General features: G+C 36.2%; 2 protein-coding genes, 1 long non-coding RNA gene and 1 pseudogene across 3 annotated transcripts in view; 1 reads left to right on the forward strand and 3 right to left on the reverse strand.

The window, feature by feature from the left end:
- LOC147521843 (nucleolar-like protein) overlaps positions 1 to 25,699 on the reverse strand; it is a 35,759-nt gene that overhangs the window by 2,426 nt on the left and 7,634 nt on the right. The gene's annotated exons all lie outside the window — the stretch shown is intronic.
- On the reverse strand, positions 3,971 to 6,507 carry LOC147521844 (transcription factor IIIA-like). Its single transcript, XM_086588885.1, has 6 exons — positions 6,291 to 6,507; positions 6,055 to 6,192; positions 5,378 to 5,669; positions 4,981 to 5,225; positions 4,474 to 4,617; positions 3,971 to 4,368 (listed from the first exon to the last, which is right to left on the reverse strand). Exons 1-6 carry the CDS (start codon positions 6,423 to 6,425, stop codon positions 4,189 to 4,191), a joined length of 1,134 nt encoding a protein of 377 aa, XP_086445011.1. The 5' UTR covers positions 6,426 to 6,507; the 3' UTR covers positions 3,971 to 4,188.
- LOC147521845 (uncharacterized) lies at positions 8,958 to 11,599 on the forward strand. Its single transcript, XR_015210979.1, has 2 exons — positions 8,958 to 9,080; positions 11,386 to 11,599. It is a non-coding gene; the product is annotated as an uncharacterized LOC147521845 (long non-coding RNA).
- Positions 12,973 to 13,353, reverse strand: LOC147521846 (secreted RxLR effector protein 161 pseudogene; annotated as a pseudogene).

Raw genomic sequence — 25,699 nt, forward strand, 5'->3', positions numbered from 1 at the left:
TTTGCAATGATATATCTGATCGATGAATCTCTGAGCATGCTTCCTATTCTTTAAAATGGACATCCACGACCAAGAACAGTCTCTAGGGATTGCCATAGTCCAAAAGTATTTGGATTTAATTTGTTCCTTCCAAATCCAACGATTCCATAGATTATTCTCTCTTCTTGCTATCTTGTAAATGAGTCCACATAAAGCACTTCTATGCCTAGTCCACCTTCTTGCTTACTATACAGTAAATTCTCTTTACAAGTCCGATGCATCTTTTTTTCCATTAGAGGACCACTCCAAAGAAATTTAATGCATATCTGAGAAACCTTAAGCAGTACACTCTTTGGTAGAAGGAAAGTTCTAGTCTAGTATGAGTGAAAAGAGGAGAGTACTGACTGTATGAGTTGAAGTCTTCCTGCATGGCTCAAGTGAATAGATTTCCAGTTTGTGATTCTGCCAGTGACTTTCTCAATAAGAGGGAGACAATCCTTGATACTTAGCCTGGATGAAACCAGTGGAAGGCCCAAGTATTTAAGAGGAGGACTAGTAACTTGAACTCCTAGTATATCGGCAAGGGCTATACCATCATCAGAAGAAATATTTCCAGTGAGCATAGAAGATTTATTAAAATTAATATGAATCCCAGTAGCTGCAGTAAAAGATGATAGCAAATCTTTTATGGCTATAATAGAATCCATATTCCCTTTAGTGAATAAGAGAACATCATCTGCAAAGCATAAGTGAGTAATCTTTGAGTTCAAGCATTTAGGGTGGGCCATAATAGTCTTATTAAGAAAGCTTTGCACCAGGAAAGAATTCAAGATTTCCATAATGATCACAAAAATATATGGAGACAAGGGGTCACCCTGTCTTAGGCCCCTCTTGCCTTGGAAATAACCATGTGGGCCACTATTAATTGACAATGACTGAGAAGAAAGGAGTTGAGAAGCAACTGGTTAACCAACTCTTGAACTTTGGAGGAAAGCAATAAGCATCCAGCATGTAAGAAATAGAGCTCCAAGAGACAGTGTCATATGCTTTTTGGAGGTCAACCTTGACTGCACATCTGGGGGAGCCATGTTTCCTAGTGTAGCTTCTTAGAAGTTCATGAGATAGTAGAATATTCTCTTGAATGGATCTCCCTGGTATGAAAGCTAACTGGCTAGGAGCAATGAGCTTATCCATAAAAGGCTGTAATCTTTGAGTAAGAAGCCTGGCTACACACTTGTATAGAACATTAGTACATGCAATGGGCCTAAAATCACCCACTTTAATGGGATTTTGAATCTTAGGTACTAATGTAATGAAAGTAGAATTTATGCTTTGTGGAATATAATTATGTTGTAGCATGTACATGACATAATTCACAAAGTCATCACCTACTATATTCCAACATTTCTTGAAGAAAAAAACATTATACCCATAAGGACCCGGGGCTTTGTTATCCTCCATACTAAAAAGAGTTTCTTGTATCTCATTAGAGGTAACTAATTTCTCAAGTTCATCAGCATCAAAGGAGAATATAGTACCTGAGATATGTAAGCTGCTGAAGAATCCAAGAACACAAGAGATAGCAGAATCCAAACCCAGCATAGAGTGGTAGAACCTCACAAATTCAGAAGATACTAGATCAGGATCATTTAATAAGCTACCACCATCATTTTCAATTGACCAGATGAGATTTCTTCCTCTTTTCTCCTTGATAGCATTGAAAAAAAATAAGCATTACACTTCTCATTAAATTGTAGCCAGTCGCAATCAGCCTTCTGCCTAAGATCAGCTTGTTCCATCTTTGCAAGTTGAATATAAGTGGTTATGGCTAGATATTCTTGCTGAGATAGAGTAGCATCTGTATGGGAGAGTTGTAAAAGATTTTGAACTCTGTATAGATGCTCTTTTGCAGCTAGGACTCTAGCTGCAAAGTTAGAAAACTTGCCTCTAAACCACCCTCTTATAGCTTTCTTAAGGATTCTGAGCTTGACATTAAGGATATAAACTGGATTGCCAATTTTCTTGAGTTATACCACTTAATAGAAATATAAGAGTGGTCAGATAACCCTGGAGGATTGAAAACAGCTTCAGATAGGAATAGACTGGTCCATGCAGAGTTAACCAGACATCTATCAATCTTTGACATTTTTCGGAGATTACCATCAATATTATTCGACCAAGTGAAAAAACTACCCGAGAATTTTAAATTTGTAAGACTAGTGGAACTCAAGCAATCCATAAAACCCTTTGTTTCCCTTGGGTGAACTGCAGCACATCTAACACATTCATGAGAAAAAAGAACATTATTGAAATCGCCTGTAACACACCATGGTTCTAAAAAGCAAATACTTTGATCCTTGAGAAAGTTCCATAACGAAGTTCTTTCATTTCTATCATTGATGGCATATACTACGGTCAGAAAAAACTTTGTACCATTAGCAAGACTTATCACTCTTGTATGTATACATTGGCGAGTTTCAGAAAGTTTCTCAGCTCTAATGAATTTTGAGTCCCAGCATATCCATACCCTTCCAGTGGGGTCACTATTATAATTATCACAAAAAGACCAGCTGGGAGTCTAGGGGTGTTCATGGGTCAGTTCTGGGTCGGTTCTTACCGGTTTCGATTCTGGGTCTATTTTTAGCAGTTCCTATCGGGTTCGGTTTTTTCAGGTTTTTTCTTATATTTTGAAAACCCGGACCCATACCCATTAATTAAGTCGGTTCCGGTTCCGGTTTCAGTTTCGGTTCCTTATCGGGTTATACATTTTTATTGCTGAAATTATTATTTTTAGTTATATAACCGATATAAAAGTTGGTTTACGGCGACTATAACACTTGTCATCGATATTTTTGTCCTCTCATAAGAAGTAATGATCCTAAATTCAATAATAATATTTGAAAGTTATCTAAAAATTTTAAATACATTCTCATACATTATATGTATGTGTATATTTTAAATCGAACATATGTATATTATACTATACGTAATGCGTCATATATAGAATAAATATCACATGTACCACAATTGTTAGTTAGCATTGCACATATTCGTTATCTAATATATATACATGTAATATATCAAACACGTACACGTTCATGCATTAGTTAATATAGACAGTGCATAAGTTAATTCATAGTATACGACTATACGTATAGACGTAGACACGTAAACATTATTATTAATATTTATAATACACATATTTAATATAATATTATAAAAGATGCATTTAATAACACACATTCAGTATTATGCTAAATGTTATATATATTTAATATAATTTTACACCAAACAAATATAGACTATATATAATAATAATGTTTGGGTTTGTTTTTATTTAGTGTAATATAATACTAAATTCTATATCAAAATCAAACTAATCGGTTCCGATTTCAGTTCGGGTACCTATCGGGTTTTTACTATTCGGTTCTAACGGTTTCGATTCTTTATCGGGTCGGTTCTTGAAAACCCACTTTAAATGGGTCTAACATTTTAAGACCCAAACCCGCTATAAATGGTTCCAGTTCCGATTCGGGTAATTGGGTACCCATGCACACCCCTAGCTGGGACAAGCTAGTTTTCTTATAGCATCATACTTTTCCAATCTAACTTTGGTTTCCAAAAGTCCTATAAGACAAAAATCATTAGAAGTTTTTAAATTACTTCTTTAGCTTTAATAAAATCATTCATACCTCGAACATTCCATATTCCAATCATAAACATCTCTTATATTGTCTTGTAAAGCACCGGGAATGTTATCCTGTCTCACCACCTCACCCAATAAAGTAGAAATTGGTAAAAATATTTCAGGGAAGGAATTGTATCCTTCATATACATTAACAAATCCTCGTAGTGTCTCGATCAGAGACATAAGCATGTCGGCCCTACAGGTAATGTCGTAATGAATACATTAAGCATGCAGCAGTTCAGCCAAGGGAATAATACATCTGTTTTTTTACCCTTCAGAAAAATAGACAAAAAACTTCAGACAGCCACAAAGAAAAAAAGCATCTCATCGTATACTTCATTATACAGCTTCTTACTAATTTCAAGACCTTGAGACTTGCTTCTTACAACATTTTGTGGACCTGTTGCCTATATATGCAGAGCCGAACAAGCTCTTTTCTGCAGCTAATATACATTGAAAAGTTTGTTTTACATCATGACTACAACGAACACACATTACTATGAAACCTATATACAATACTATTACTCATCAGCTGCAGAAAGCAGCCAAGCAAGATACTCGGATCCGTGACTCAAAGCAGAATCTTCCTGACCAGGTGGTCTGACCCTCTTCCTAAGCAATGTTTCTACTGTCGGGCATTTTCTTTTCCGTCCACCCCTTGGCCTTGACCGGAATTGCTCATCAGCTTCTTCGAAATCACCCTGAAGAGCCAAGAGATCAGTTTTGTTTCCAGAAGTAGAAGCAGATCGAGTGTCTTTTTATACATTGGATGTTATTGACATTATTATGATCATGTAATAACTTACTTGGATATAAACATGCTCCCCAGTTTTCTCATGATTGTCCCTGACGTGCTTAAATGGGAATTTCTTTCCACACCTAGTAAAACGACAGGTATATGGGCGCAGCTCGAGGTGCACAGCCTTGATGTGCTGATTGAGATTTGATTTCTGCAAGAATAAATAATACACAGTTAGATGCAACCCATAACAAAAGACATATGATATGTCGACCTATGGGATCATATAATATTACTATACCTAATGACAATGAAATATGTCATCAAACTTAAAAAAACCAAACATATTGAATCAAAGAAAAGCTACTATTGCAACTGCATTGCTTGAAATTTCAATATTACCAAATAACAAGACTGCCTTGCTTGGAATTAAGTTTATCATGCCACCTCCAATTAAGAATATAAAATACATTCAATTTGATTTTCCTAGTGATCTACTCAAGTAGTTGGAATTTAGGAAAGTAAGACCAAGTTCCATCAAAAGTAAACACAAGTTGAACAAAGTGATCCTTACACTAGTAAATGTGTGACAACAATCATCAATATGGCACTTGAATTGCTCCAATGTACATCCAGCAGTTCCAGCTTCATGTGTCCTCATATGCCGCTTGATATTTTTTCTAAGCTGCTGAGTCCCACAAACCCCACACTGAATATGCCGATGGCAGGATTGGAGGTGGGCCTTGAGGCAATCAACATTTGAGAACGATTTCATACACCCAGGCTCGGAACAGATTGCTTCAACCGAATCCAGTTTATCTACAAATAATGAACTCCAGTTAAAAAATTGTCATATTCTAACCAAGCCCTGAAATACACACATACTTATGCGTATTTCTTGCACTCTTCATAACTTTCAGTTTGCGGGATAATAGAAAAACTAGATCATAAAAAGGAATATAAAAATTTACCATGGGTCTCTTCATGTTTTTTCAACCTCGATGGATGTCTAAACGCCTTTCCACAGCCAATTTCCTGGCAAACATACTGTTTCGAACAACCAATGTCACAAGAGGTAGATTCTGCTTCGTCATGGAGTTCTGCCACATGCCTCTTAATATTACCCTGATAAGCAAATCTATGGTTGCATCCTTCAATAGGACAAGAGAAAAGTTTCCCTTCGTGCTTTAACAAGTGTCTTGTGAGGTGATCTTTCCGTCTATAGCTTGACTTGCAATCGTTAATAGGGCATGCAAATGATTTCTGAAAGATTTTGCATAATAAGACACAGAGTCTAAGGATATGAAAACCCTGAAACGAACAGAAACCGAACCACAAAACTCACAGTGATGGACAGCACGTGAAAGAGGCTGCCTTGAAGGAGCTTCACAGGAGGTCCCCCAACCTGTTACTAGTCCAATCAAGGATAATCATACCACCTCTTCGCATTTTGGAGTTCTTTACATGGGATCCAATGCTTCACGCCATAAAAAACAGTTTTCAAATTTTGAAAACCCATATATCTGCAATATCATTCTCATTCAAAACCCATAGACAAATATACATACTTATTTATACTGATATACATAGCTAGTACCAAAAAATTAGTCTTTGAGATTTTGAAACAATAGTTACTATATAAATATACCTCATTCGAGTGGCTTCTCATATGTTCCTTCAAATAAGCAGGTTTGCGAAAACTAGCACCACACTCTTCACATGTAATCGACTTTGTTCCTTCCTTTTCCTCTTCCCCACATTCCAATTTTGCCCTCTCCATCTCTTCCTGAATTATTATTATAATAAAAAAAAACAAACTCAGCCAACTAATGAGGAGGAATACAGAATAATTAAGTTAAAAGAGAGAGAGAAATGAGGATTGACCTTGTGATTGGAGAGAAGGTGAGAAGTTAGGAGACACTTTTTCGATCTGGAAACGCCACAGTAGTCACAGTAATACCGTCTTATGTCTCTGAATATTACTGGCGTTGACCGAGTTTTCTTTACTTCGTTTTCCATTGCTGCTGCTGCTAGGGTTTTTCAGCTCTTTGCCTTCAACGATTTCACTTTTTTTTTTTATCGTATCTTGTTTCCGTGAAATTCCATTTTGCAACCTTGGTGGGTTTGTCGTATATAGGACCCATGGGTTTAGATGTGTTAATATTGAACAAGCGATTGGGCCACAAGCCCTTAATAAAGGCCCATTGTTCGAATGCCATAAGTCCATAACTGCACCACCTAGAAATATTAATAACTTCGAACTCCAATGCCTACCAATTGCTAGTTTGGAGACTTGAGTCAATGAACAACCTTTGATATCTTCAACATTCACCATGCCAATTGCCAGTTCAAATTAATGGAATAACTTTTGAGATTCCCAACATGCACGCGTACCATTCCATGCATCCTATAAGATAGTACTCGAGTTTGTTGGGAGAAAGCATAGCAATGGCTTCTACTGATAATACAGACGGTTTCTTTCAATATCTGCCAAAGTTGCTTTCTCAAACTTGGCATCAGGTAAAAAAAGTTTGGGAGAACGTTATTCAACCATGTATGTCTCGCTTGCATAATCAGATTGAACTGTTCTTGAAAGACAACTTGTTGAAGAAAGTTGAAAGCGCACTTGCATCTTGTTGTGAGAAGGTTGACGAGGGTTACGAATACCTGAAGAAACTTCCCAATGCAATTCTCGAAAACATCAAAGAGATTATTCAGTGGATGAGGGACTTTTTCTGTTCTGCATGGGAGCGAACCAAAGAAGAGTTTAGGAAGTTTAAGAAGTGGGTTTTTTCTAAAGCCGAGGAGGTGAAGGACTTCTTCATGTCCATCTTGGCTTACTTGGGAGCAAAATGCAGAAGGATGATTAAGTCCATTAATGCTGAATTTGAGAAGTGGAAGGATATGTTCGATGCTATTGTTGGATTCCCTGTGTTGTTGCAAAAGGTAACTCAAGAACCATTACTGTTTGGATCAAGTTTAGATCAAGAACACAAAACAATTGGATTGAATGATCTGAATCTCATTAAAGCAAATATTTGGCTATATAAAGTCTTACAGCATAACTGAATAACTACCCACTAAAGCACCTAAGCATCTTAGTAGGTGCGACTAACAGCAACAATACAAAAGCTAAACTAACTGATGACCCTATATATATGTTATGTTTGGTTCGATGTATTTACATGCAATTGCACCTATTTCCATGTAACCACCCACAAAACAGTGTTTGGTAGCAAAATGCAAATAGGCGGTTGATGCAACAAGTTGCAATTATATGCACTATATAAGTAGTTTCCATGACATCCACTTACAGCCAAAAAAATTGTGTAAATAGATGCAAACACAAGAGAGGTGGTTTCTCTTATATAAGATGTGAAAAAAAGTAGTGGGATTATGTAACCAACTTTATAAGATGTGAAAAAAAGTAGTGGGATAATGTAACCAACTTTACATCCTTTTGCCTTGGGTTTACCAAACACAAGTAAGTTGGATGCAATGCAATCAGATGCAATACAATCACATGCCATTTGCAACTATTTGTCATTATTCCTATTACTCTGGACACAAACAAGACTATTTCCAACAATCCCTCCCTTGAACTTATTGCCATGACAAGCAATTAGTTCACTTCTGGAGCAACACACATTCCCAATTCTTCACGAAGTTTCTTGAAAGCTCCGAACTTAAGAGGCTTTGTCATTAAATCTGCAAGCTGATCTTGTGAACCACAAAATAACAGCTGAACAACACACTCCTTAGGGCATCTCCAATAGAGGGTATAAAATTACACCTCCACCTAGGCTCCACGTAGGTGCCATTAGGATTTTACACCTCTAATTGTATAGTATTGTATAGTTTATAAATATCCACACTCTATACTCTCCAATGGAAGAGTGTAAAAAAAATAGATTTTAAACTCGGACGTCACTCCAAGTGACGTCCCTCTTTAATTCCAAGTGACGTCCGAGTTAAAAAATTACTTTAGAATTAGAAAGGGATGTTACTCCAAGTGACGTCCGAAAATTATTTCACTCAGACGTCAGTTCGAGTGTCGCCCGGGTTTTTTTATTAACTAATAGCGAGAGGGGGAATTCCCCACCCTCTCTATTAGCTAATACACTATTACCTACGGTATAACACCCCCATTGGAGAGAGTTTTTTTATATTTGGAGTGTAAAATTTCCACTCTATACGATTTACACCCCCCATTGGAGATGCCCTTAGTAAGATCTCGAAGGAAGTGATAACGGACCCTAATGTGTTTGGTACGGCCATGAAAAACTGCATTCTTGGACAGTTTTATGGCTGAAGTGTTGTCACACATTATCATCGTACCTCCTTTATAACACCCCGTCTTTTAATTGCTTTTCCTATAATAATATTAATAGTAATAATAATAATAAGAAGGTAAACAGTTAAAACAAAAATAGGATATTCAGTAGTTCGGAAAAAAAAGCCCGTAAGTAAGTAGATAGGTTTAAAACCCTTGTTTTACGGGGAGGTTTTAAAAAAACTAGAAAATAAAGGTTTCTCACGTAGAGTTTTTATGGAAAAACAAAAAGGGAGAGTTTTACAGAGAGGAAAAAAAAAGGGGGTTTGAACAAGAAAGATCGTCGTCGACTTCAGTCTTTGGAGGTTTTCTGCGTACGGAAAGCTGATCGGTTTATAACGGTGAGTAGATTTTTATCTTCCACTGAACCAATGTTTTTAAGTCTGGTTAAAAACTTTAATGTCTGATATCTGCAAATCTGTAAATTTCTTTCTGTTCAATTATTCGTCAATGTTATTCTACGTACTGTTCATTCTACATACTGTTCGTTAGTTTGCTGGCCATGAACAAACTGGACGATTTACGTATTCAGGAATTGGTTGGACGGAGAGTTGTGGGTTCGGAGGTTGTCAAAACCTTGAACCCACCCAAAACGCCCTTTTCTTGTTTTTCATTGAAGTCGGTCCTGTATCAATGTTTACTGAACTCTTTTAAGTTGTGTTTGTATATGTGTGGAACTGTTAAACTATGATAGGGTTGAGGTTTGGTCGATTTGTGTTGGATAGGGTGCTGTTGGGATGAGGATTGGGTGTGCTGTTGAAGCTCCGGAAGAGCTTCAATGGTGACCAAACCGTCCTGCGTTTTTGATTGTTTGGGTTGGTTTTGTTTGGAATCGTTTTTGTTTAGATTTTGTTGTGAGGTTATGTTGTTGGGTTGAGGGGGATTGTTGGTGGTTGATTGGGTGCTGGAGAGGGTGAGTGAAGCTTGAATAAACCATTAATGGCGTAGATCGCATTTTCTTCAGTATAACAGAATGGTAAATTGTTGATATAGGTAGCTAGGGTTTTTCTCCCTGAACCAAACCGCTGGGTTTGTTTTAATTATAGGTGGCCGGTGGTGGCTGTTGTGGTGGTCGGTGGTGGCTGGAGAATGAAGGAGGGAGATAAACAGTAGCCAAAAATGATTTTGGGCTTGGGCCAAAATCGTGGGTTAATATCTTTTTATTTTGGATTTTAAAAATTTGACCTTAAGTTAGACTATGGGCCCTAGTGCTTTGGGCTTTTGGGTGTTTGGAGTTTAGGTTAGGTTGACCAATATAGACTGTTGACCAGAGTGGACTTTGACTTTGACTGTTGACTTTGATCAGGGTTGACTTTGACCAGTTGACCCGAAAAGTTGACTTTTTCCTAAAATTATGATTAGGTTTATTCGGATAAGTCTAGGACTACTAGCATGTTTGACTTAGGCTAGGACCTTTATAAATATACTTGTGTACGTGTATTTACTGCTTTGTGATTTTTCAGTCTTTTCCGATAAACAACGTTATGACCGTTCTACATTCATGAAATTAATAACGCGTACACCAAAAATAATTGAATTAAGATATTCCTACGTTCTCTGAAATAATATATACAATAAAGTACAATAATGCGTAAACAAAACTTACCGCACCCTTTTAGAACTCTCCACGCCTCAAGTTTTGGAATTGAGTTTTATGACTGATGATGTCATATGTAGGTGGGCATTTATTGAATGTGCCATAAATGGCCCGTTAGTGTTATATAAGGGTATTCATTGAATGTGCCATGAATGACCCGGGTATTCATTGAATGTGCCATGAATGACCGTGATTGTAGTTGGTGATCGCCCTAAAAGAGGAACTAAGGTATTCGCCTTGTTTAGGTGTATTTCTTGAGTGTACGGGAATGTAGGATTGGGTATTCCTTGAATGTGGCAGGAATGACCCAGGGCATTCATTGAATGTGCCATGAATGGCCCGTTAGTGATATGATAGGTATTCCTTGAATGTGGCGGGAATGACCTAAGGTATTCATTGAATGTGCCATGAATAACCTGAGTTTTGTGCCCAAAGAGGCTGTGAAATAAATATGTGTATGAAAGCCCAGAGATGGCTATGATATTGTGGTATTCGGTGGGAGAGAGGCACACATGAATGTGTGATTTGGCAAATGTGTGGAGTAGGTACTAAAGGGTGGGTGTATAAGAAAAGTAATTGATTAAGTGATAAGAGAAATTTATTTGATTATGCGGGTGTGTTTGGGCTTACTTTTGAATACATAGAGGATATCTACATCTGTTATATACAAAGTCTAACTTTCTTTTACAGGAGGGTAGGACTTAATAATATTTTGTGCAGGGACGCGGTCCTACCCTTATACAGCGGCAGATATCGGTAAGTGTAATTCAATTATTTAGATATAAAAAGGAGTTACTAGAATGAGTAGTAAGATGGGAGTTAATAAAATGGAAGTTTTGCTTGGGAAGAAACTATGCCGTTTGAGATGACGGAACTACTTGTCTTCCAAGCTGAGAATGATTAGGTTATGATAGATTTAAAGTGTTAGTGGGATAAGTAAGGTTTTGAAATGTTTATATGTAGTTAGTCTACTCATACCAGCAAATTCCATTTTTGCTGACCCATGTTTGCTTTGTTTTGGCAACGTGGGTGTGTTCTTGGGAACATAGGTGGAAGGCAGTGGAACCGCGGCGTGTGATTGGGATCCGTGCCTGGAGCAGTTCGTTAGTTTTCTTTTAGGTCTGATTCTTTATTGGAAGAATGTAATAACGTAGTTTATCTTTTTCATGGCATGAGAACATGGTAGTGAGGAAATTTTATTCTGAGAGTTTGATTGATATTTTATTTGGATGGATGTTATCTTAATAAAGAAGTTGCGGATAATTATCGAGATTATGTTATTTTAAGTTGTTTCTTTTATGACATGGCTATTAGGGTTTGTATGTGTAGTATCCTCCGTCATAGTCTGGGTTTTTAAACAAGTGAACCTAGTGATGTTTGAGATTTTTATATTTCAAATATTCACTTTGTTATTGTTTAGGAATTCGAGCTGTGACATCCTTCCTGATAATGACTGATCGATTTCCTTAAAAACTTTTCTCATCCAAACTGCCTGACAAGCGCATGCTACAGCTGCAACAAACTCTGCCTCAGTAGATGACAATGTTACAATCATTGTCACCAAGTACGGTACGGGTTTAAAACGGTGTACTTGAAAAAAACTTAGTTCGTGTTTTAAACGGAACGTCTCGGAAAAAAAACGGAAAAAAAAGCGTAAAAAAAGTGGGGAATAAAAAACGGGTTTAAAACGTATAATACATAAAAGAAACGGTAAAAACCGATGATAAATAATATAATAGATAAGGAGTTTGATTTTCTATAAAAGTGGGAAAAAAAATAGACACATAAAATAAAAATAATAATAATACAAATAAAAGAAAATTCAAATACATGAAAGTATCAAATTATCATTACTCATCCAAATACTAGAAGTTTTAGATTCAGACTCATTGTCACCAAGTACGGTACGGGTTTAAAACGGTATACTTGAAAAAAACTTAGTTCGTGTTTTAAACGAAACGTCTCGGGAAAAAAAAAGGAAAAAAAAAAGCGTAAAAAAACGTGGGGCATAAAAAAAAAAAAAAAAAAAACGGTAAAAGCGGGTTTAAAACGTATAATACGTAAAAGAAACAGTAAAAACCGATGATAAATAATATAATAGATAAGGAGTTTGATTTTCTATAAAAGTGGAAAAAAAAATAGACACATAAAATAAAAATAATAATAATACAAATGAAAGAAAATTCAAATACATGAAAGTATCAAATTATCATTACTCATCCAAATACTAGAAGTTTTAGATTCAGTGCCAAAACACTACGCAAAATAAGATACTACTAATTACCAACCATAATGACATAATTAAGTACTACAAATAAGTTAATAACTTTAAAATTTTCAATTAATTATTAATAGTCCAAAGCAAAATAGAACGGTCTCAATAAGTCAATCTAACGCCCACTCTTCAAAAAGGTAAACTCCAAAACCCTTTTCTTTTCTAGCGTTTAAAAAAAAAAAATAGTTTTAAACGGGAGATTTTCAAAATTTTGGGTTTTAAACGTTTTTTAAGTTTAAAACGGGTTTTAAACTGGAACCAGATGCCTTGGCAATATCTCGGGTTTTAAACGCGTTTTTTTCAAAAAAAACGCCGTATTTGGTGACAATGGTTACAATAGGCTGCTTTCTTGATGACCAGGCTACTGCGCCTCCGATCCACTCATCATAAACACATACCCCAAAGTACTCTTACTATCTTCGATATCTCCTACATAATCACTGTCAGTGAAGCCAACTAAATCACTAGCACCATTCCTTTTGTAGAAAACACCATAGTTCACTGTCCCTTGCAGATACCGTAAGATTCTTTTGGCAGTTGTAAAATGTAGTTGTGTAGGACTTCCCATGTAGTGACTAATGAGGCACACCACAAACATAAGATCAGGCCGAGTTGCTGTGAGATACATCAAACTTCCCACCATTTGCTTAAACAGTGTAGCATCCACCTTGGCACCATCTTCATCACTGCAAATATTCTGCCCTGGAACAATAGGATTTCTAACAGAATTGCTCTCTGCCATCTTAAACCGCTTCAAAACCTCAGTTGCATACTTCCTTTAGCATATAAAAATAACATCGGATTTTTGCAAAACTTCTATGCCCAGAAAGAACTTCAACTTCCCCAAATCAGTCATCTCAAACTCCCTCTTCATAGATCTCTTGAACTCATTCAACATCTCATCATCATTGCTTGTAAATAATAAATCATCAACATAAACACTCACAATAAGAATTTTACCTCCCTTCCTTTTGACGAAGAGTGTTTGTTCACTAGGACTACACTTGAAACCTTCCTTGAGAAAGTAGGACTCTATTCGACTAAACCATGCTTTAGGTGCTTGTTTTAGCCCGTATAGAGCCTTTTTGAAGCTTATACACTTTCTCGCTCACTCCCTTTCTTCTCGCACTTTTGGCTGTTCTACATACACATCTTCCTTCAACTCCCTATACAAAAATGCCGATTTGACATCCAATTGATGGAGTTTCCAGCCCCTTTGAGCTGTTAGAGCTATTATCATCCTAACCGTGTCCATTCTAGCCACAGGTGCATACACTTCTGTGTAGTCAATTCCTTCTTTGTTGAGTACCCCTTCACCACGAGTCTAGCTTTGTATTTACTGACCTCCCCCAACTCATTAAGTTTTGTTTTGTAGACCCACTTTACCCCAATCTTCTTAGCTCCAGAAGGTAATTCCACCAAATTCTAGGTCTGGTTTCTCTCTATAGACTCAATCCCTTCATTCATGGCTTGTATCCACTTTGAACTCTGAACTGCCTCTTCAAAAATTGTTGGATATGCTGTGATCATTAGCACCATATTTGCTTCCTCTTCTTCTGATAATCCTTTGCCTGAAACATAATCAACATTCCATATGGGAGCTATACAAATCCTGCCCTCCCTTACTACCAAATTCTCCTATCTAGCAGGTGCAACATCCTCAGCTTCATCGACTTCTCCCATCACTCCTTCTCCTTCTACTTGCACTGTTTCTTGTTCATCAATATCTCCCCATTCAAGCTCCATCAATTGCTCCTTCTCATAGTTTGTATTCCAATCACACATACGATCCTCTTCAAAAACCACATCACAACTAATGATGACTTTATCACCAACTAGATCATACATTTGGTATCCTTTAGACCGCTCATTGTAACCAAGCAGCACACAGCTCACACTCTTGTCGTCCAGTTTAATCCTCCTAGCATCTGGAATGTGTACATAGCCCACACATCCAAACACTCTAAAATGATCGACTGATGGCTTTTTCCCACTCCAGGCTTCCTCTGGAGTCATGTTCTTTACCGCTAGTGTAGGTGAGCGATTTAAGACATGAATGCACCAACGAGTTGCTTCCGGCCAGAATGACTTAGGAACCTTCTTTTCTGAAAGCATTGCTCTTACCATGTTCATCACAGTTCAATTCTTACGTTCAGCCACTCCGTTTTGTTGTGGTGTAAGCCGTGGTCAGTTGTCTTTTCACTCCATGTTACATACAGAAATCATCAAATTCTATAGAGTTAAACTCTCCTCCTCTATCTGTTCTCAGGCATTTGATAGGCAACCCAATTTCTTTTTCCACAAGTATCTTGAAACATTTAAAGTGATAAAATACTTCTGACTTTTCTATCAAAAAATAAACCCATGCCTTTCTAGAGAGATCATCTATGAAGCACAGCAGATACCTCTTCTTGCCGCTTGAAATTGGATTAATGGGGCCACAGAGATCAGCGTGAACCAACTGTAGTCTTTCTGTTGCTTTCCAACAACTCACTTTAGGAATAGGAGTCCTATGTTGTTTGCCCTTCATGCATGCATCACAGAGATCACTCGACAGAGTAATCAGTGGCAAACCTACCACCATATTTTTGGAATGCAGAGTGCTCAAGCCTTTGTAACTAAGGTGTCCATAGCGATGATGCCACAGCTTGGACTGGTCCATGGTGCTAGCTTGGAGACAATTTCCTTCTACAGTCGAGACTGATGGTTCAGCTAGCAAGATAAACATCCTATTTGCACTCATAACAGATTCCGCCATTTTTCCCTTCTGTGGATGAAACAAACTGCACACTCCGTCCTGAAACAACATAGCTACTCCCTTTTCTTGAAGCTGCCCTACACTTAGCAGGTTGTTCTTCAACTCAGGTACACAATACACATTACCAATGGAGTAATTAATCCCATCTAACACCAATTTCACTACTCCCTTTCCAATAATGACCATTATCCTAGTATTATTTCCAAGTTTTATAGAATGAGAGAAGCTAGTATCCAAACTTGTAAACATACTAGGATTTCCATACATGTGATTTGAGCAACCCGAGTCGACAAACTAGACATCTTTCCTCTTTGTTTCATGTAGCTCCACATACGCCATCAACAAAAGCTCATCCTCCTCCTCTAACTCAGCATAGTTAGCCTCCTTATGCCATGTAGGGCACTCATATTGAAAATGTCCTAAATTGTGACACTTGTAGCATTCCACGGTTGCTTTGTTTAGATGGGTGTTGCCACGTCCACATCCCCTGCCTCTAAGAACCAATCCTCTTCCTCTGCCTCTAGCTCCACCCCGATCCTCTATCTTCAGAGCTTGATCTTCACCTTCACTGCTTATCCTCCGAAACTTCTGCTCATGAACTACCAGTGTACTTTGTAGTTCATCAACAGTCATGGTGTCGGTATCCTTTGATTCTTCTATGGACACAACAACATAGGTGAACCTCTCAGTTAGGGTTTGTAAAATCTTTTCCACAATCTTTGAATCTGCCATGACTTCTCCATTGCGCCTCATCTAGTTGGCGATAGTCATAACTCTTGCAAAGTATTCTGTGAATGTCTCAGCATTCTTCATGGCCAGAATCTCAAATTCTCTTCTCAAAGAGTTAAGAAGAGACTTCTTTACACTACAAAAAAACAGCCAATAAACGATAGCCATTATCTGTCATTTTAAGATGAAAACATGTGCTTCCATCTGTTGTTAGGGCCGTCATAAAAAGAGCTGTAGTTTTTGAAAAACGACAGCCCGGGACACTTGTCTTTCAAATAAAAAAACGACGGCTTTTAACACTTGTTTATTAAACAACGGTCATTGGCACTTGTTTTTTGTAAGGCCAATTTCTAAAGGCATAAAGACCAAAGACTTATTTATTCATTTATATATTTATTTCACATGTGACAATTATTAATTCTAAGGAACCAATGATATGTAAATTAAAATTTCCGTCAGTGAGTTGCTCAACTAACTTAGCTTCTAAGTTGGTGTTAAGTTTATTTAAGTTACATAAGGTTAAAACATTAACCCGACTTGCTAATTATGAATGTGTCCGGTTTCGAGCGTAATTTACCAAATTACTCTTAGTGAGAATTCAAGACTTGACATGTCCCTCAGTATCAACAACACATGGACTCTTAACAAAACAAACATCTACAAGAGAGTTCAAAACCATCACAACTTCAATATACATGACCAATAGAATCTATAAACAATTTTAGCATATGCACACACTAAGTCTATGCATTACCTAACAACAAAAAGAGCACAAGTCCATGTGTTAATATTCAAAGATTCACATAAATAAATGCGCCATACTTACCCGTATTTCTGCTACCCCAGTTGATCCGGCGTACCTGTCGCGTGTGGTTCTTCTTCAACGGACTTGTACAATGGACTTGTATGAACCTACAAAAACCGATAATAAGTCTTACTAGCAGCAATAAAATTAAATATTTTAACTAACATGACCCATTCATCGAATAATGCACAAGTGCACAACTAGGTGGTAATAGCTATAACCCATATCAACACAAACACTTAAGGATTTTCTAAATTTCGATACTCATAATCAGTCCCAACAAAATTACATACTGATCCAAGATGATGAAATCTAGTTGTGGTCTACTTAACTTCATAGTGAGGAGGTCTAAAGTTAATTTATATGGATAGCATGTCATTCAATAGCATGTTAAAGTGAATTAATACACAAATGTATGAAACCGAACTACCAATTGAGCCAATATAAAACTTATCACTTGCAATAGACTACATAGGAATAGATAAACAACAGTGAAATTCAAGCCACAAACATCACACAAACTGATCCAACAAAAAACCAGTGAACAAAAAACAAGCCACCAAATAGCCTTCAGCTGATAAATAAAACTAAATATACTAATCATGTATATGCAACCTAACAACAATAAAGCACATGAAATCAAAATCTATTATATAGAATTTTATGGTGCAAAATACTTTTCAAGCTAAAACACACTAATGTACGTGGTTTTATGACCAAGCTAAAAATTTTGTTTGTGAAACTTCTGATACAATTAACAATGAATCTAACATCAAATTTATCAGCTTTTAGGAAAAATTCAACCTTTTTGAAAAAACCATGCAACGGAGTAAAACATAACAATAACAAAAATTAATTATTTGACTAATAACAACCATTAATAAAATAATAAGACGAAAATTACCTATTAATTGGACGCACTATTATAAAGAGAAATCCGCTAGAGCCAGAATCCAAGTGAAGAACTGAAAGCATAAAAAGAGAGGAGAATGATAAATTACCTAAAACCCAAGTTCTTGAGACAAAGAGAACGCGAAATTACTTACCTGAAATCCTAGTTCTTGATGTTGAAGGAGAAGAGAGAGAACTTAAAACCCTAGCTCTTGATGCGAGGTGAAGAGAGAGAACTGAAATTTTGAGAAGTTTTCACCATAATTTTCTGATGCCCTCGAAAAATTGAGCGGGACAACTCAATATTTCACTTAAGTCTTGAGCGCAAATGGGCCGAATTTCTTAGATACACACTACGACAGCCTTTGAGTTACACCATGACAGCCATTGGCCGTTGTTATATTACAACAGCTATTAACCATCGTTTATCACCTCATGTGGGTGTTGTTCTTTGGCCAATTTGGTGTAGTGTTACTTTGGTATTGCCTCCGAACTTCAGCTTCATGGAGTCCCAGACAATCTTGGTGGTGCGACGATCCAAGATTTGTTGGAAAACAGATCAATCGATAGCCTGGAAGAGATAGTGCTTCACCTTATGATCCTTGGTTCTTGCATCCTCAAGTTGTGCTAATTGTGTATCGGTCAGCGTTGCTCTATTATTCCGCTCCTCAAAACCGTTCTCCACACAACTCCAAAGACCCTTTGCCCTAAGCAAATTCTCCATCAACTCACTCCAGTGATCATAATGCCCGTCGAAGTGAGGGATTTTTGTTAGGGTTTTGTCTTCACTCATTCTCACAATGTTTGATCACTCGAAGACTGCTGCTTCTTTCTCCAAGCCTAGTAATGGCTCCGATACCAATTGTTAAGATCAAGTTTAGATCAAGAACACAACAATTGGATTGAATGATTTGAATCTCATTAAAGCAAATACTTGGCTATATAAAGCCTTACCAGCATAACTGAATAACTACCCACTAAAGCACCTACTGTATCTTAGTGGGTGCGACTAACAGCAACAATACAAAAGCTAAACTAACTGACCCTAAAGACTCGGTCATTATTCCTATTACTCTGGACACAAAGAAGACTATTTCCAATAATTACTGGTTGTTTCAGTTGTTACTTTTGATGTACTTGTATTTTGCTTAAAGAATGGCTTTGAAAAGGGGAAGAAGACTGCTCACCTAAAGAATTTGGAAGGTAATCGCAAATACATGGAAAAGTTCTTATTTTTCATGGCCGAGAATATTTCAGGTTTCTCTTTATAAGAACCTTGTAATGGTTTTCCTAGTTCGGTACTAATGTTAAAGAAATTTCCTTTCGTTGTAAGAACCTTGTAATGGTTTTCCCTAGTTCGGTACAAAGAAATTTCCTTTTTAATGCCCAGTGCTGTGTGATTGTGACCTCTGGTGGCTCTACTAGGTTAAAAAATAGGTTTTCCCAAATATTCACCACTCGCTAGCACACTGCAAATTATATCAAACCTAACTTGCGAAATGGATCAAATCTATAGTTATACAACCACAGCTTTAGTTTCACATTTTATCTGGATGAAGAAGCTTTCATCCCATCAAACCGTCAAAAGTATCAACGTTGAAGTTGTAACTACTGCGTAGTTATGTGAAACTAGCCATTTGGCCCGGCCTATGGCCGGACTTGCTACATAGATAGCTAATGACTCAAAAGCCTAAAGTCCACTTGAATAAATAATATATGTATATTGATAGCTAATGATTCATTGCATACTTTGTTTGAGGGGTTTATGTTTTTTTTTTTTTTTTTTAAGGAGATTGCAAGTTCTCAAACTTTGATCTAGTAAGTGTAATGCGTACATCTTTTCTGGCTGATGCATCAGCAGTAGCGAAAGACAAATCGATGTCAATTTCAAATCTAGATGAGAGTCCTACCTTAGCTTTCTCAGCTGCTTGACGAAGTATTTGGACAGCTAACTTGCCGATTGTAACATCAATCAGCACTCCACAAATAAAAATCAATATAATTACACTTCACAGTCAGAGTAGCAATTAAGACGCATTCGAAAAGGTCAAGCCAACATTGCACTTGGTGAGGTCTCGACTTGCAGTATCAAAGGAGACATCAATATATACCAAGCACAAAAACAATAAAAGTGTAAAACCGTTGCCTTCATTCCAAGGCCTAAACTAAGTTAGGACAAATTATGGTAGAAATATGTTTTTTGACGTACCACAACTAATTTAAGCCGATTAATCATAATCTCTCAGATAGTTCAATCAATGAGAACTTAACTAAATACTTGACAATACTATACTAAAAACAAACAATGTATATTTTATCATTAGAGCAAACAATTTAGAACCTAACAATGCAAAGATCTAAGTTTTATAACAATACTACTACTTGATTGAGTATTCAAGAAGAATACATGCCTTAAAATGATATGTTTATCTTTTTAATAATCCCACAAAAGTTACGCTTATCAACTGTCACGGGGATGAGATGGGAAGATGAAGTGTTGTTTGGGTTTTGGAAAGAGGTGCAGTGGGTTTTAGATAGTGTTTTGTTTGCTGTGAATTCTCAAAAAAATAAAAAAAAAAATTAAAAAAAAATAATAATCTCTGTTAGATGTTGTTTCCTGTTTTTTTTTTTTGCCGATTCATTGTTTCATTTTTTTTATCCTGATTCTGGTGGGTAGTTAAAATTTTATTTCTCCTATTTTCTCGTGACTAATTTTGGGTACTTAAAATTTGCTGATGTGGACAGCCTCAGAGGTCAAGAAAAGGAACTGCTAAAGACTAACTATTTGGCCTAGCCTATATGGCCGGACTTGCAATTTTTTAAAATTGACTTTAGGCTAACTATATTTTTAAGTTTATTATTATTATTATTATTATTATTATTATATGATTAAGTAGAAATGGATATTATATTAAACATTAAAAAGCATGGATAATATTCCAGATATTTTTATATATATAAAAAAGATAATATTCCAGATGATATATTGTTGAAAGAGATTATTAAAAACCAATTGTGCGTGGCTAAGAAGTGGAATGAGTAAATGAGTTGTAGGTGGAATTCATGTATCCGCAATCAGAACCTAGGGACAAATAGTATAAAGAAATTGATCAATTTTTTTGTGTATCATAATAAATTACACGATTCCTTCATAAACTAAAATACATGTCAAGTGCATAATTACATTGACTGAGGTTACTCCAAATGGTACAGTATTATGCTATTTTTATCTGAACATGAATGACATTTGGTAGGATGGGTTGGAAATTTGATCTGATACTGCCTCGCCAGTGACCTTGAGGGGATGTTATTGCCCTGCTGCTCAAGCCCATACAGAAAGATTTTGGAAGAATAACCATCATTATAATTGTAAGGTGATAAACACATAATCATTCAATTTCAATTTCAAAAGAGTACAATAGTCAAATAGAGCTCACCTAGAGGTAGGCTCTCAAGAAAAATAAGACGTACTACATTATGTACTACATGCATGCCAATACGATAAATATGAATAAACTACTTGAAGGCTCATAGGCCATATAATACAATTTAATTGTTGTTTGCATTTGATTATCCTAATAATATCCAATTGATGTCAAGTCTTTCTCGTATGCACAAAGTAATTCTTCTCTTCAACTGTCAAACCATGATCCACATCTCAGAAGGTTAAACATGAGAAAATTGTTAGCATAAAAGGCTCCAGCATATACATGGGTTGTTGTTTGCGAGGGAAGGAGGAACAAACTTTTCAGCCATAGGGTTCAATTTGGAGAGGAGCTCTTCCAGTTCCTTCATATCTCGTTTGAAAACCTACAACAGATGTACAATTCTAATTATTAATCAAGAAAAGAGAGAATGTTTTGGCGCATGGATGTCCAAAAATTACAGGTACAACATGGAAATTTGGCAGCCACAAAAGAGAGGATTCTGGCATCTAAGTGTTACAAAAGGTGTGATACAACATATGCTCTTAAACATATTTTGTGCGACTGTCCACATGCTAGATGCCCATGGGAATGACTGGAAGACAATTTGGCTTCTAAGCTAAATGGTGATCAATGCAAACACAAACGAGAATTAATGTTCAGTGCTACTCTAACATAATGGAATGCAAATACTTTATACACCTTTACTTTTTCTTTCATTAGAAAAAAAGTAAAAAATAAAAATAAATAACAGTGACAGTTTGGGTAAATAATAATACCCTCTGGCAAGCATCACAAAGTAACCACAAATTTTATACCAGTAATATTCTCAACAACGAGACTATTAAAGAATCCAACCAAGTAAAAGACAGAATGTCCATTTTGGGATTCACTTCTCCAATCTTGTTGTTACAATAAATTGTTGTCCACAATTTCGTAATCTAACTCTCAATTCGACATAATTAATTTGGCCCATACACTTGCTATCCTACTTGTGTAGTGATGTTCGGTGTGGATCTTCGTAGATATAGAAGTTTGTATACCTGAAGCACTAATATCAATTCTGATCTCAGAAGCATAAACTGGGGTCATCTCAGAAACAACAGAATTCACATTAGATGTGCTTGACTCGATGCTTCCACTCCTATTCTCAATTGAATCAGTTGGTTTCGAAAACAGTTGAAAGGCATTCAATGGGCCATCTAACTTCAACTTGAAACCTAAAAATCCCCAACAACAATCAAACAAATCCCAAGTCCTAAAACAATGCATTAAAAGCACTTAAGCAGCCGACACACATAAGGCTTTCGTGTTATGTATTAGACATTTTTCTTCAGTGTTACGCAAGTATGGTATTCCAACTCAAAACTCCTTACTAATTTCAACAAAAGTAATGATTAAAAGATTGTTGCACATAACCTGTGTGAACCATGGTTCAACTCTTAGTCATTTTGGACAAATGTGGAGCAAGTGCACAAACAGAGCTGGTTACAATGATATAGTAATGGATTAACTGATAATGAAGACTATATTAACTACAAACTTTGCCCCTCACCGTGTCTGCATTATTTATTCTAGTATTCTAATCTTTGATATAAATATTTGATTGGTAAACCAAACACAATCAAAATAACATAGCATCCGCTAAAACACCAATCCCTTGAACAAAATAAAATGATATTTTTTTAAATTCTGTTCCCATAAATATTATATTTGATTTATAGTCGCTGTTGACCATCAAGAGATCCACTTGTTCCATTTCAGCTAGCAAAAAAATCATGACATGCTCCGGCTGCCTATGCATCCTGAATATTAAAAGAAAGTGTAAGGTGTAGAAGATAAAATGGGACAACTTAATAATTCAAGAAACAAGTAATGGGCTGTAACAAAAACACTTGGGCGGTTTTCGGAGAAAGTTTATGCATGGTTTTAGTGAAAAATGTTTTCCTAGAGGACATGGATGTACTGCCCATCAAGATATGAATCGAGTATGGCTCCTCTGTTAGAATCAGTAGAATGGATAACAGATGATGACAGACAAATTTTTATTTTTGTGACACTCTTCACAAAACAAAAAATCTTGGCCCATAAATTACCAACTCGTAATTCAAGATCATGTCTGTGATCTTGTTAAAAGGATTTGCTACCTCTAGAGTAGATGGAACCTAATTAACGCCAACAAAACATAATATATATGAAACCACTAACCTTGAATGCCGGATATCTATAGAGTATTTGTGATTGTCTCATGAGTGAAGCACTACCAACAATACTCCCAGGTGGAAGCTCTGCTAAAGAAGTTGCACTCAAGGAAATGAATGCATCTCGAACATCCTCCCGGGGAAGGTTGCAAGGCAAAATAGTACCATTTGGTAAATATGTAGGTACATCTTTCATGGAGTGAACAACAATATCAATATCACTATTTAAAAGTGCCTCATCTATTTCTTTCGTAAAAAGTCCTTTACCACCTATATCTGCAAGGGGTTGATCTAAGATTTTGTCACCAGTTGTTTTTATTATTACAATCCAATTCTGAATGCAAAGCAATGAGCTTTGCTCGTGTTTCGTAAGCCTGCGCAAGTGTAAGTGGGCTGTCCTACATAAGGAACAAAATGAATTCATCCAAGATGCATATGCAGTGTAAATCGACCAAATGCCCAAAAACAATAAGTAGCTAAAATATTTACAACAATAAGTGTAAATGGACTGACACCAAAAACAATAATTGTTAGGAAAAAATGAGCACATTCAGTAAAAAAGAAAGGAGTTACACCACTACCTGATAAGTAAAATTACTCAGAAAAACATGAAGACGAAGGTGCTACAATAAAATTCCAGAGTGAACACATCATAACAAAAATGTGTCGAATTTGCTGGAAACAACTTAACATACAACCTTTCCGATTCTTGAGCTTATCATTCCACACCAAAATAACTAAACAAAGAAGTCGTTCGAGTAGAATAAATCCATTACTACAATCACCGTCAACCACAATTGATCTGCCAATCATCCTATTGTATAAAACAACATATTACTTATTTTCTAAAGCCATTTCTAGTTTGAATTTTTTGATACATTAGAATAAGCAAGTCAAGTTCAGTTTTCATATTTTGTTTCCCTCCATGACTATATTATCTTTAGTTCTAAGGCCATTTCTTTTCGGTCACATCAAATATTTATTAGGCAATTTGGTTAAGTGACGAAAGGTTTGGAATACTGTTTATATATTCCAGAAATGTCCAAAAATGCATCCTAGAATTTACCACCTTGAGTTTTGACGACAGGTTTTTTGATCTTTTTGTTTTATTTGCACGAACAGTTCCCAAAACTGGGGGTGAGTTTGTTTTTTTTTTTCCGCCGAATTATTGGAAAAGCTTATGTGTCCATCTAAAGAGAAAAAATGGGCTATAAACATATCAGTTTTGCTAGTGTATGGTTATATGTACCTCTTAAAACATGATTAATTGTTCAAAAGGGGAAGGAGATGGGATTTCATAATTTTGATGCGTCAGGACACTAAAATCAAATTTTACTCGGTTGATGCCTTCTAACTGTCTAAAAAACTTGAACATCTTACCATCATCCTATGGTATAAAAATCAATTTCAGATTCATTGTCTAATATACGTGCTTCACAACTTGGGCAAAAGATTAAAAAAAAATTGAATCATCTTTGCAACACAGGAATAATAAGAACAAACATACTAACTATGAAGAATAGAATAATATGAAAATAGTTACCAGTCGATCCCGCTCAAGTGGAGCTTTCCACGCATTTGACACCATATGTCGAACTTTCTGGTCCTTCTCATGTTTTTTCTTTAATCGTTCACACTCCTTGGAAATGAAAAACTGATATGCACTTCTCGTTCCCCGGGGTGCGTCTTGTTCCTTGCGCTGTTTCTTGTATGTGGATTTTGAAGTTGGTTTAGTTAACAATACCTGAAAGATCTCAAATGAATCCAAAAAGATGATGACGCCACCGAATAAGAAGAAGATAAATTTGAAGTCTGAGTTCTAATATCAGAAAACAAAAATGAAATTCAGTACAGAGGGATTTGAGAGGTGTTGTCAGAGAACAGTAGCTTCTGTAATTTTGATATCACTCTATCATCCTGAACAATTTCTTAATTTAATTTTGGAAGAAGAGAAGAATAAAAGAGAGAGTTTGAAGAGATGATTTTTTTTTTTTTTTTTTTTTTTTTTTTTTTTAGAATTGAAAAGAAAATATGAAAAGAGGTTTTTATCTATTTTGGATTACCCCCGAACAATTGAAATTGGCAAAAAATGGCATAGAATTCCCTTTTTTATAAAAAATCTGATGTGTTAGTCAGAGTCACTGGAAGCATTTTCCACTACTAAGTATTAATGGTCTTTAATATGAAGATCAAGAGAAATAAAATTGTTCTCATCAAGATATTTTAAATATATTTCAAACAACTCTCTAACCACATTGGTGGGAATCAAATAACCACCC

The sequence above is a fragment of the Coptis chinensis genome, chromosome 1, assembly GCF_015680905.1.
Source record: "Coptis chinensis isolate HL-2020 chromosome 1, ASM1568090v1, whole genome shotgun sequence".
NCBI classification, from domain to species: domain Eukaryota; kingdom Viridiplantae; phylum Streptophyta; class Magnoliopsida; order Ranunculales; family Ranunculaceae; genus Coptis; species Coptis chinensis.